Below are 12,784 nucleotides of genomic sequence, written 5' to 3'. Positions count from 1 at the left end.
TAAAGACTGTATTATATTTCTGCATGTGTAGCTTTATCTGTGTGTGTGTGTGTGTGTGTGTGTGTGTGTGTGTGTGTGTGAGTAGGTCATCATGAAGTGCCTCCTTTGGCTCACACCACCATGTTGAGAGATTTCCCAGAGAACCTGCAGCGCTCTGGTGATGTCATCCCACCCCGAGGTTCTGGTTCTTCTTTCCGTTCTCCCTCTCACCCAGTGAGTCCAATGCCATTTATTCACCTTCATGTTGTTCAAAGCCTTCATTATGTTATTTCTTTTGTCAAAACACATAAAGTGATATTTTGCATAATGTTTACACTGCTATTTTTCATAGAATGTCAAAAAAGGTAATAATACCATAAAGTTATCTATACATAAAAGTACCATAGAAGTAATCTATGAAACTTTTGCCATGCTTTACATTCATATTAACATTTATGCATTTAGCAGACGCGTTTATCCAGAGCAACCTACAAAACAGAAACAAAGACAATTTATCAAGGACCCAACAATATTCGTAATATGCAATGGCAGTTTTATTTGACAACCACATAAGGAAGCAGTTTAGAATAGAGGAGAAATGCAGAGAAAAATGTTTTTTTTTGTGAGTGTGTGTAAATGCATAAGTGCATTAGTTTAAGTGTGTGGGGTGGTTAAGTACTTGCAGAGGAGATGTGTTATTCACAAAAAATCTTACATAGCTCTGACACCTTGATATTGTGATTGATTGTTTTTTTTATAATGGCTGTTTCCATGTAGCAAACTATACTGAGGAAAGTACTGTATTAAACTAAGTGGGAGATTAACAAACATCAATTTGTGAGCTGTACTGTACATTCTTCAATAAAATTAAATAAATTGAGATTCGGTAGACGGCATCTATAGCAACTTTATAATTGGATGTAGACCGTTGAAAATCTCATGCATGATGAAATTGCAAGCGTTACGAACAGCCAAGCACAAACTTGTCATCTTGTGTTTATAGTTGCCACCGGTAACAAAGCACAGCTCCTCCCCTGTGTTGCCAGACTTTTTGACCTCTGACCCCATGACCGTGCTGGTGGTGACACTGCTGCTTGGAGCGTGGATTGCCTTCCTGCTAACACACAAAAGGGTTTGTAGTAGAGAGTGTATTTTGAATATTTATAATATACATATTCATATATGTATATAAATAAAAATATGTATATAATATTTATATACGTATGTATGTGATATAAATAAACAGGCATAAAAACGGTTTGTTTTTCTCTTTTTGATCAGCCTGTTAAAAAATCCCAGAGATCTGAAGAGCCAGTGGACACTAACCATTTTCCAGTGTTGACCAATCAGAGCGCTAACGCAGAACCAAGTGCTCCGCCCTCAACCTCATCTTACAACAACAACAGCCATTCAGAGAAGACAAGTTCTGTTGCATCCAATCAAACTCAGCCATTCTCAAGCAAAGACTCCGCCCCAATAACGACAGCTGGCCAATCACAGAGTACAGAAACTATTCTATCTATCTCCATATCAACTGTTGAGCCTTATTCATGAAACACAAAAACAAATTTCTGTGTAAATCCAAACTATTCTTTTTACAACTGATTATAGAAATGATTTTTTAAGAATTATTTTCTGATTAAGTTCTGCTTATATCTCATGAATGAGGCCTATTGTTTTTTTTTTCTTTTATCTAAATTAGCTTTTTATTTCATTTACAAACCTATATGTTGTTCACTATAATTTAAGCCTTATGATATTTGTGTTTTTTAAATTGTGATTAACTCATATTCTTCAGGTGATCAGACTGACGTTGTGGAAGTTGGTAAAATCTCTTTCAGTCCTGCCGAGGTGCTGGGCCATGGGACAGAGGGAACCTTTGTGTTCCGGTGGGTTATTATGGATTGTAATAATAGTTTGGTTGGTTGGTTGTTCTTTACCTTTAAATCACTGGTGTTATACATGCAGGGGTCATTTTGACGGTCGGCGTGTGGCGGTAAAGCGTATTCTTCCGGAGTGTGTGGAGTTTGCAGAGCGAGAGGTTCAGCTCCTCCGTGAATCAGACGAGCATCCCAATGTCATCCGTTACTTCTGCACAGAGCGGGACAGACAATTCACTTACATTGCCATAGAGCTGTGTGCTGTTACACTCCAGCAGGTGTGTTTCAGTGAATGTGTGTGTATGCGTGTTACAACATGAAAGTTACTCGTTTGCCTTTTCACTGTTTCATCGTGATTTGTGAAGTCGATCTACATGAGGCAGTAACATGAGTATTGTATAGTTAGAATTTAAAAGTCAATTGGTGGCAGACAAGGAAATCTGTTCGAAAACAAACTTTGTGCATTTAGAGTCAGAGTTAGGCTAGTTGCACAAAAAGTATAGTTTAATGTAACATAGTAAAATATAATATACACATTATTTTAGTATTAGTAATATACTATTATAGAATACTATTTATTAATATGTTGAATTAGCTTTTATTTTTATATTTTCAGTTTTAATTTTAAAGTTTTAGTATATTTGTCTTTTTATTAGTTTTTTTTAATACTTTTTAGCTTTATTTTATTTCAGTTTTAGCTTTAGTCATTTGAACTTTCTTAACATCCTTTTGAATACATTTCTAATTAATGTATTTATAGTTTTTCCATCTAAAATTAATATTTTATTTTATTTCAGGTGTATTTCAATTAACAAAAACACTTTTTAAAAGTGTTTAAAACAGCATTGAAACCATGTAGTGTTATTATTTTTCAAAAGTTATTTCAGAATTATTAATAAACCATTATATGTTCAATTAGCTTTTATTTTTATATTTTCAGTTTTAATTTTAGTTTAAGCTTTAGTCATTTTGTTTGTAATTTTTATTGGTTTTATTTTAGTTTCAGTTTTAGTAATTTGAATACTTTTTAACATACTTTTGAATACATTTCTAATTAAAGTTTTTTAAGTTTAAGTTTTTCTTTTTTCATCAACATTTATATTTCAGCTTTGAGTTAACAAAAAACACTTTAAAATTTTTTGTTTGAGATAATAAAAAAATGAGTGAGATTTATGCTTAAATTTTAAGATGCATTCTCTGACAAATATGCACAATTTTTCATTTTTAAAGATGGTTTAAGGATTTAGATATTTCTACTAAAAAGCAAGACAAAAACTATGATTATGAATTAGTAATATTAATATTCCTACTGTACTGTGCTGTATTTTCTATTTTCTAACTGTATAACATCATTTTGTTATTCATTTTCATTAATAATATTCATTAATAATATTAATATTAGTATAACCAACTCTAATTTCAGCTGTATAATAACTGATAACTTGTTTCCATGCACCCTGATTGGGTTTTTCTATTTTGTATGTAGTATGTGGAGGACCCAAGCTGTCCTTATTCAGACTTTAACCCAGTGTCCCTTCTGGACCAGACCATGTGTGGCCTGAGTCACCTGCACTCCCTCAATATTGGTGAGTCACTATTGCTATAGCAATGATTCTAATCATAACTTCCTTCCTGTAACTTCTTAAACATGCACATGGTAGTATTGCATTGCACTAATGTTTATTAATTGCTGTTGAGTACCTGGATGTTGATGGCATACATGCATGCAAGCAGACGGACCCACCGTCATTTGTAATTACGTGTCCCTCTCGTACTCAGTTCACAGGGATTTAAAGCCACGGAATATTTTGCTCTCTCTCCCGGGGGCATTGGGTCGAGTCCGGGCGGTGATCTCAGATTTCGGCTTGTGTAAGAAGCTTCCAGACGGTCGCCATAGTTTCAGCCTACGCTCTGGAATACCAGGAACCGAAGGCTGGATTGCCCCTGAATTACTCATAAATGCTCCAAAAGGGAACCCTGTATGTCCAGTAGACATGCATACAAACACACACATCACATGTTCAGTTTAAAAAACAGATATTGTGGTCTACTGAATTTTAAAATCTCACTAAATAAGATATATTCTGTATAAGTTTCCTATAAGTCTCCTTTCCCCTCTTTTTTTTGTCTCTAGACAAGTGCAGTGGACATATTTTCGGCTGGATGTGTGTTTTATTATGTGACGTCCAAAGGACAGCATCCGTTTGGTGACACTCTGCGGCGTCAAGCTAATATCCTCTCTGGAGTCTATAACCTCGACCACTTTATGGAGGATATACATGGTTTGTGCATGCATGAATTTATTAATGTATGTGTACTTTCTGCTTCAGAAGTGTCTGATTTTGTGTAGACAATGTTATCATGGAGATAAATGTAGAAAATTGTTTATTTTTGGAGAATAAAACCATATTATTTGGCCATTTTTAAATTTTTAGCATCAACTAAGAACTATGTGGTTTGGCTGATTAATAGGTTTCAATTCATAAATTAGATCTAAAATTTCATCAGTTATGTGTATGCACTGAAAAACTCATATTTGAATAGCTTCTTAAAGTTTTTCTGGCTGTTTTGGTGTTTGTAGAGGATGTGATTGGCAGAGATCTGATTGAGCGGATGATCAGTGCTGAACCGGAAACGCGTCCTTCAGCAGCGTCCGTCCTCAAACATCCCTTCTTCTGGAGCCCAGAGAAACAACTGCAGTTCTTTCAGGTGTGTGTGTGTGTGTGTTCATTAAAGGGTCCAGTGAGAAAGTGCAGTGCTGAAGTTGTTCTTTGGCTCTAGGATGTCAGTGACAGAATAGAGAAGGAGCCGGCAGACAGCGCTATAGTTTCCCGTCTGGAGAACTCCGGCAGATCTGTCGTAAGAACCAACTGGAGGATGCACATATCAGCCCCACTGCAGGCTGGTAAGCACTGCCAATTACCATTACAAAAAATACTGTAACATTTGTATTTTATAGAAACATTGAATAAAATGTGGAATGTTTTAAGGCGTATGAAATGAAAAATGTTTCAATTCATGCTTATTCGTTTGTATATATTTGCATGTCTAATATAAAACTTTTTCCATCTGGCAGATCTTAGAAAATTTCGCACATATAAAGGAAACTCTGTGAGAGACCTACTTAGAGCACTGAGAAATAAAGTAAGTGTTTATGTGTTTTTACATATAAAATGTTTTGCATACAAAAGTGAGTAATCTCTGAAAAAAACTATTAATATTGCACTTTGTTAAATGTGAGCCAAAATCATCACAATTAAAAGAACCAAAGACTTAAACTACTTCAGTCTGTGTGCATTGAAATTATTTAATACACGAGTTTCACAATTTGAGTTGAATTACTGAAATAAACGAACTTTTCCACGACATTCTAATTTATTGAGATGCACCTGTACATGTATATATTTATATTTACATAATATATCAATAAATTTAATATACAAATATATCATATTTTTCTTGAATATATACATGCATGTTTGTGTATTTATATATACATAATAAATATACACAGTACACACACATATATTATGGAAACAAAAACTTTTATTTTGGATGCGATTAATCGCGATTAAGCATTTGACAGCACTAAATATAATATAATATAATATACACTATCATTCAAAAGGAGTCTTTAAGATTTTTAAAATACTGTTGAAAGTTGAAAAACTTCATCAAACATACAGTAAAAACTGTAATATTTTGAAATATTTTTACAATGAAAAAAAACTGTTTTCTGTTGAACTGCTTTAATATATTTGAAAACGTAATGAATTCCTATGATGAAAAATCATTTTCACCTTCACTTTAATCAATTGAATGCATCTTTGCTGAAAAAAGTATCAAATAAAAAATTAAAAAAATTAGTGACAACAAACTTTTGAATGGTCATAATATAATGTTTTCTAATATATTATAATATAATATTTAAAAGTTGGGGTTGGTAAGTTTTTAATGTTTAAGTCTCTTATGCTCATCAAGGCTACATTAATTTGATTTTAAAAAATACAGTAAAAACAGAAATGTTGTAACAAATTATTATATTTTAATATATTTTTAAATGTCATTTATTCCTCTGTCGGCAAAGCTGAATTTTCATCTTCAATTTAATTTGCAGAATAAAAGTATTAATTTATTTTTAAAAAAAATGGTACTGCCCCCAGACTCGTGAACCGTAATTATAATGTAATAGAATAGAATAGAATAGAATATGAAGCCTTCTATAAAAATTTAGAAATCTTGTAATGTTTTTCAACAGAAACATCATTATCATGAGCTCCCTCCAGAGGTTCAGACAGCTCTCGGTGAAGTCCCTGATGGCTTCGTGGCATATTTTACCTCCCGTTTCCCCCGGTTACTGCTTCACACGCATTCAGTGCTTAGCATCTGTGCCCCTGAGAGACTCTTTCACCCATACTACCACCACTGAACATCCACAGAGACATGCTTGTTTGTTCCTACACTGGACTGGAGAGGAAAAGTAAGATCCTTGAGGACTCAACTAAACACTGTCAATGTATAACTCTGTACTTCAGAACTGTGAGCACATTTCGTTATAGAATTTTCTCCTAAACATCCTACTGGACTTGCTGAACGAAATTGAAAGTTTTTTATGCTTTTACAGAAACAGGTTTTATAGGTTAGATTAACCAAACAAGTTACTGAGTGGGCTTTTATTAATGGGCTTTTACAGAGCTGCCATTGTTTGCTGCTGGTTTTATCATGTCAACCAAATAGCAAAGAAATAAAAAGGCCATATTTTCTGACGAGTTGACATCAGCCAGTAGTTTGGCATGTGTTCTACATTTCTGTCAGTTTTGACTTTTAACACACAAGATTACTGAATCGCCAACTGACTACTTATATTCTTATTAGGTAGAAAGTTAAGCATTTTCATAATAAAGACATAATAAAGGTTTCTTAAAGGGATAGTTCACCACAAAAGTTTCAAAAAGGGGTGAAAAAAAAATCTTGTGCAGGATATTCATATTCAATACGTTTGTGCGAGAAACAAATAATGAAATACATTTTGGGTGAACTATTCCTTTAGCCAGGTTACATGCTTAAAGAATGATAAAAGCCAGCAAAACATCCACTGATATTTGCAGATATATGACAATATTTGATAATTAGTGGACTTAAAAAAAACTTGTTTGTCTGTCATATTGTACACCACGTGTACATGTATATGTATTTGTGTGATTCAGATACATTGGGATCAGGATTTTTTCTTTTGATTTTGCTTTGTGTGGTTTTAATTGCAGCTTCATGCTACACTTATGGATCTTTTATCCTCCACCACACATTGCAGCTTCATCCTCATCTCTCAGTGTTACAGCTTTAAAACCAAATATTGTGAAGTGTTTTACAGCCTGCTGTACACTAGTTTTATACTGCTAGTTTAAAAAATATGTATTTTTATAAATTAAGTGTTGAGGATTTTTGCCACTGGAAATATTCATTGAATGTGGAAATACTAGTGCCTTTGTTTTTCTACCCAGTGAAGATTAAATATATTTGCCAAAAATATCTTTGAAACTATTTGTGGCACAGATCAAAAACTCTTATACTAATTTCAGATTAATGTTGTTATGGATTTCCATGGCACTGGATACTGTGTTAATTTCAAGTTACTTTAAAAAACACAATGGTATTACCATTATCTGTGTACTAAATGTGGTAGTACCATGGTACTTTTTTGTGCCGTTTTATTACAGCATCTACAACAGACTACTAGTCAAACACACGTAACTACATGAAAAATGTTTTAAACCTAAAAATGAAACCTTTTTATACTGACTTTGCCCTGCAAACCATTTTGGACAGTGATATAATCTTAAATAAACTGTACCTTTAAGCATTTGATTGCATTTCTCTACATTTTCTCAGCCGTTGAATCTAATCCATTATGTTGTGGTAAGCTGTTGTAAATGCACTTAATGTTTAAATCATTTGTCAGCTTTGTGATGGCCAGCTTTACTCTTAATACAAGTGGTCTTGGTGACTGATGCAAATGGAAAGCTCAAAAACAAGATTTGTTCATGATGTGCAGTGGCAATGTAAATAAAAACTACCAAAGAGGACATAATGAAGTGACACTTCATTAAGATGTAGTGAAGCAAGTTCCTTTAATCTTCCTCATGGTTTCCCCCAAACATTGTCTTATTTGCACATGCTGCCTTAACAATGTAACATGCTTCCTGTAATAGAAAACATGCAATATGTTTGGTGTTAAAGGGGTCATATGATGCTGCTAAACAGAACATTATTTGGTGTAATGAAATGTGTTTATGCAGTTTAAAGTAAAAAAAACACATTATTTTCCACATACTGTATATTATTGTTTCTCCTCTATGCCCCGCATTTCTGAAACGCGTCGATTTTTACAAAGCTCATCGGTCTGAAAAAGCGAGGTGTGCTGTGATTGGCCGAATACCTCAAGCGTGTGACGCCCTTTGCAACTTTACAGATCTTCTTTATGCACCAAGAGCTTGTAACACTCCAAAGAGAAAGGAAAAATTTAAATCGCATCATATGACCCCTTTAAGATTTTTTAAATGATTTTGTATAAGACTCTTATGCTCACCAAGGCTACATTTCAAAAAACAGCAAAAGCAGTAATATTGTGAAATAGTTAAAATAAATTTAAAATAGCTTTTTTTTATTTGAATATATTTTACAATGTAATTTATTCCCGTGATGCAAAGCTGAATTTTCAGCATCATTACTCCAGTCTTCAGTCACATGATCCTTCAGAAATCATTCTAATATGCTGATCAAGAAACATTTATCAATATGGAAAACTGTTTTACAGCTTAATATTTTTGTGGAAGGGATCTTTTCCCAAGGTTCTTTTATGAATTTCCAAAGAGCAGCATTTATTTAAAATCTAAATCTTTCATAATATAAAATTTGTTTATATAATGTTATACAGAAGAAAAAAAAATACTGAGCCCTAACAGTATAGCATATTAAATTACGGTAAACTCAACATGAAATAAAAGTAGACCCCATTCCGATAATATTGAAATATTAAAAGACTGATAGATCGCAAGGTTTCATGTTAGATTTAAAACACTAAACACTTATTTTCAAGACACTTAAATTTTAATTAAACTCATAATTATAAACTTGTATTTATCATCAACAGTATCTAATAATCGAAATTTCTCTAAAAAGATCTTTATTTTGGAAAACCAACTTGTTTAAAATATTCTCTTACACATTAAAAGATTAACGTCCAAAAGCTTTTATACAAAGAACAGTCAAAAGGTAAACAGACAAGTTCTAAAATATTAAAACATGTACAAGAGCATTCACATGATACAGCGAGCTGGCATGGTCACAAACTCCCCAACCCAGAAAAACAACTGATAGTATAGGAGTAAACAACAGATCCAGAGGAGGAAGTAATAGAGTAGAACCCAGAAAACTGATAAGTTTGACTGCTGGAATCTCATAAACCTATACAATTTGTGACGTCAGTGGGTTAACGGGCAGAAGTAGCGGCTGTGGCGGTGCTTTTGCAGGCCATGAGCTTCTCCACCATGTTGCGAGCGTAGCGCAAACGGCTGGCCAACTCTTTACAGCACCCAAACTCCTCAATTAAGCTCATCTTATAGGTGTAGAACTCCCGCTTCTCATTGATGTACGTCGCTGCGCCCATCAGGGGACACAAAATAAGCTTAGTGTGGTCCTGTAGGACACGAAGATAAAATGGTGAGGTCACCCTTTCAGTTTGGATACTTCTGTATTTTGTTTGACATCACAAGTACCCAGATCAAGTACTTGACCTATTTTAAACATGGTAGGTTCTCACCTGGAAGAAGTTGATCTGCACGGTTCCATTGCTCAGGTGTAGCACAATGGCGCTCTTTGTGCGGAACCAATGGCACAGGTAAGGCAACCGGATCAGTTCATCCCCATCACGGGGCGTTATGTTCGCCCCGGCCTTCAGCAAGTGCTCGCTCATGTAATTCCTGAAGTACTTGAGGAGTGTAATCTACACCAAAAAAAAAAGAAAATGCATGTGTGTGTGTGTGTGTGTGTTTTTAGCAACCCTGGAACAGAGAATTATGAAAGTCATTCGTTGTATTATTTCCAGGGCACACAGACCTTTTTGGAGAGTGCAGAAGGGTAGGAGCGAACACTGAGGTAGGATTCTGCAGAGTTGCGGTCGATATACTGCAAACTGTCACCATCAGTGTACATGATCAAACGCGTGGAATCATTGAATAGAACGCCTACGCTGTTATCACACAGCTGGTAACCTATGAACGGGAAAAGTACATTAGCATATGGACAATATTTTTGGAAAGCATGCAAGTAGTATCATGCATCACCCAAAGCTACAAATTACATTTGTGCACATAATTGGGATATCACAAAACATTTGTGAATAAAGCACCTTTTCCATTCTGCATATTCAAGAAAACTGGCACAAAATATCAGTATTAAAATAACATGCTGCAACCGTGGAAGACAGACGTTTTTCCCCCTACATAATAAATTTGAACCCCAGAGCATGTTATCTTGAGAAAAAAAGTGTTTCTATTGCAGTTTATGCATGTTTTCTTACCAAATGAAGTTACCCACCTCGATTGAACAATTTTAGTGCATATTAAAGTTGGCTACCAGAAATCACTTACTCTGCCTTTAAGATTTTGCTCATTCCTTTAGGGCTGATGGATCTTTAAACTAAACTGCAGCTAGCAGTAGCTAACTCTACAAATTACCGGGATGCACCAAAATGATTTTATATTTATAAACCGCTGTTTTCATTTAGCCAAAAACCTAAAATAAAGGTTTCAGTAATTAGGGTAATTGAAATGTGATCTCGGATAATAAATTCCACCAGTCACTGTAAAGTTCTTCAGCAATGAGTTGCTTCATTTCAACAAATTTTTAAAAGTGAAGCGAGTTCACATTGCTTTCATGTTTGCCTATTGTAGATCATCCACATTATGTGCACAAAACAGACACTAACAGAGCCAAAATGCATCAGTGGAGAAATGCTAATTATATGGGGTGGGGGGCGGATATTTCCAGTTGATGAAATTTCAATGCAACATTAACAAATGCCACTTTGGATATTGGCTTGAGTATGTCAGTGTCAGCATGGCGTCTTACCAAGGCCATATTTGTCTGAGTAGTCGACCCATTTACTAATCCAGAAGATAGGAATACAAGCAGGGTCCTCTGCTTCCTCTATATAGGGAAAAAGAAATCATTGCATTGTGCCTGTCAATAGTTTGAACATGAACACCAATCAGCACTTGACCATAATTTTGTGGCTTTATGTACAAATGCACAAAGTACAGTTTTATAGATTTTTGCTGTTACAGTAGCTCCTACTCCTATTTCCATTCAAATACAGCAACAAAACTTCATTGGCAAGATGCAGAAAATCCATGTGGTTACCTTGTCTAATAAAGTCTCTCTCAGATGGCCTGGCCGTGTTGAGGCTGGCCAGCTGCTGCAGCATGTCACTTAGATGACACTCAGGTTGTTCAGCTCCATCCCTGTATAGAACAACGTAGATAAAACCCATTAAATACAAATATATTACCCTAAATTTATATGGGATGCAAGTCAGTTTTTACAATTAAATTAAAATCATGGTTTTGATACTATTTGCCAAATGAATGTTCAAAACCAGATATTAAAAAAAAAACTAGTGCTAAACCGGCGTGCTAGTATCTACATAGATAAAACTGACCTTTGCTGAAGATCTTCCCTTTGTGGCTGCTCCATTTTCCCCATTTTCTCAATAGGACTATCTGTTCCTGTACACAGAAGAAAGATTACAGGCGACTTGAAAGTGAAATTGAATTTGAAATATTTCTGAGGGACAAGATTTTCAATGGCGGGAAACACTGAAATCCGACACAGCTGTGCCGAATTACAAGATAGCATTGTAAAAATTGATTTATCTATACATATACCTTTATTAAGTGATGAGAGGGGTTTGCGAAGGAGGGCAGGATCCAGACTGGAGGGGGCGATGGAGAACCTGGGAGGTACAGTGAGACAGGAAGTGGGCAGCCGCAGAGGCGCATAACCGGAGGTGAAAAACTCATCAGCCAACAGCTCGGACACAGAAGGTCTGAGTGTAGGGTCAGCGTGCAGCATCCGACGAATCAGAGCAGCAGCAACTGGATTAACATGCTAAACAATACAAAAAAAAAAAAAAAGCATATTGCAATAAGCCAACAATCTGACAAGATTCAATTTATGTTTGCTTTAAACATTCAATAGAAGGTACAAAATCTAGCAAGTTACCTACCTAAATGTTATTAAGCACAATTAAATGAAAGTGGAGAAAGATTAAACATTACAAGCTTAATTTTTTTTTTTTTAAACCCAAGCACACAAATTATTCATAATAAAGATCGATTACAAAAAAGGATTTTCATTTCATGCCAACATCCAAGTACAACAGGTGAACTCCTGATGCGCAGATACATACTCTAGGAACAGTGTACTCATTCTTCTTGATTCTGATGTAGGTCTCCTTCAGACAGGATGTCTCAAATGGTGGCTTTCCAACCAGCAGTGTATATCTGATGGGCATATTACATCTCCATCAGCAATCGCACATGCTCAGTTATAAAAATTAATCCTTATGCAAGGATGGATTCCCATTAGAGATAGTGTTTTATGAAAATCTACATCAAATGCTTCCATAGTTGTTTAATTTAACATTGGACTTACAGAATGCATCCCAGTGACCATACATCTACTTCAAAGCTGTGGCCTTTCTTGCAGAGCACCTCTGGGGCAATGTAGTTTGGAGTGCCACACAGGGTCTTCTTTCGCTCTCCATCAAACTCGATCTTAGTGGCCAAACCAAAGTCACCTAAAGAGAGAGAAATGGGACATAGTCTTGATTTTAAAAAAAAAAAGGTCAAGGGTGAAAAAAAAAA

General features: G+C 35.0%; 2 protein-coding genes across 2 annotated transcripts in view; one reads left to right on the top strand and one right to left on the bottom strand.

The window, feature by feature from the left end:
• LOC107725381 (serine/threonine-protein kinase/endoribonuclease IRE1) overlaps positions 1 to 7,935 on the top strand; it is a 14,226-nt gene extending 6,291 nt beyond the window's left edge. The window contains exons 11-22 of the mRNA XM_016534616.1: positions 86 to 213; positions 983 to 1,111; positions 1,261 to 1,480; positions 1,778 to 1,868; positions 1,948 to 2,137; positions 3,346 to 3,445; positions 3,639 to 3,838; positions 3,994 to 4,141; positions 4,441 to 4,568; positions 4,641 to 4,764; positions 4,936 to 5,003; positions 6,118 to 7,935. Of these exons, the coding sequence (XP_016390102.1) occupies positions 86 to 213; positions 983 to 1,111; positions 1,261 to 1,480; positions 1,778 to 1,868; positions 1,948 to 2,137; positions 3,346 to 3,445; positions 3,639 to 3,838; positions 3,994 to 4,141; positions 4,441 to 4,568; positions 4,641 to 4,764; positions 4,936 to 5,003; positions 6,118 to 6,288 (1,697 nt within the window). The 3' untranslated portion in view covers positions 6,289 to 7,935. The remainder of the gene's footprint in view (positions 1 to 85; positions 214 to 982; positions 1,112 to 1,260; positions 1,481 to 1,777; positions 1,869 to 1,947; positions 2,138 to 3,345; positions 3,446 to 3,638; positions 3,839 to 3,993; positions 4,142 to 4,440; positions 4,569 to 4,640; positions 4,765 to 4,935; positions 5,004 to 6,117) is intronic.
• A 1,157-nt stretch (positions 7,936 to 9,092) lies between these two features.
• LOC107725406 (polo-like kinase 1 (Drosophila)) overlaps positions 9,093 to 12,784 on the bottom strand; it is a 5,461-nt gene continuing 1,769 nt past the window's right edge. Inside the window, exons 3-11 of the mRNA XM_016534651.1 lie at positions 12,573 to 12,717; positions 12,328 to 12,421; positions 11,804 to 12,026; positions 11,578 to 11,644; positions 11,280 to 11,380; positions 10,989 to 11,066; positions 9,975 to 10,129; positions 9,679 to 9,861; positions 9,093 to 9,555 (exon numbers count right to left, since the gene is read on the bottom strand). Of these exons, the coding sequence (XP_016390137.1) occupies positions 9,349 to 9,555; positions 9,679 to 9,861; positions 9,975 to 10,129; positions 10,989 to 11,066; positions 11,280 to 11,380; positions 11,578 to 11,644; positions 11,804 to 12,026; positions 12,328 to 12,421; positions 12,573 to 12,717 (1,253 nt within the window). The 3' untranslated portion in view covers positions 9,093 to 9,348. The remainder of the gene's footprint in view (positions 9,556 to 9,678; positions 9,862 to 9,974; positions 10,130 to 10,988; positions 11,067 to 11,279; positions 11,381 to 11,577; positions 11,645 to 11,803; positions 12,027 to 12,327; positions 12,422 to 12,572; positions 12,718 to 12,784) is intronic.

This window comes from Sinocyclocheilus rhinocerous, unplaced genomic scaffold (assembly GCF_001515625.1).
Source record: "Sinocyclocheilus rhinocerous isolate Xijiao unplaced genomic scaffold, SAMN03320098_v1.1 scaffold1386, whole genome shotgun sequence".
NCBI classification, from domain to species: domain Eukaryota; kingdom Metazoa; phylum Chordata; class Actinopteri; order Cypriniformes; family Cyprinidae; genus Sinocyclocheilus; species Sinocyclocheilus rhinocerous.
Note: the sequence above shows the minus strand (reverse complement) of the source record. Positions and strands in the feature narration are given on the sequence as shown.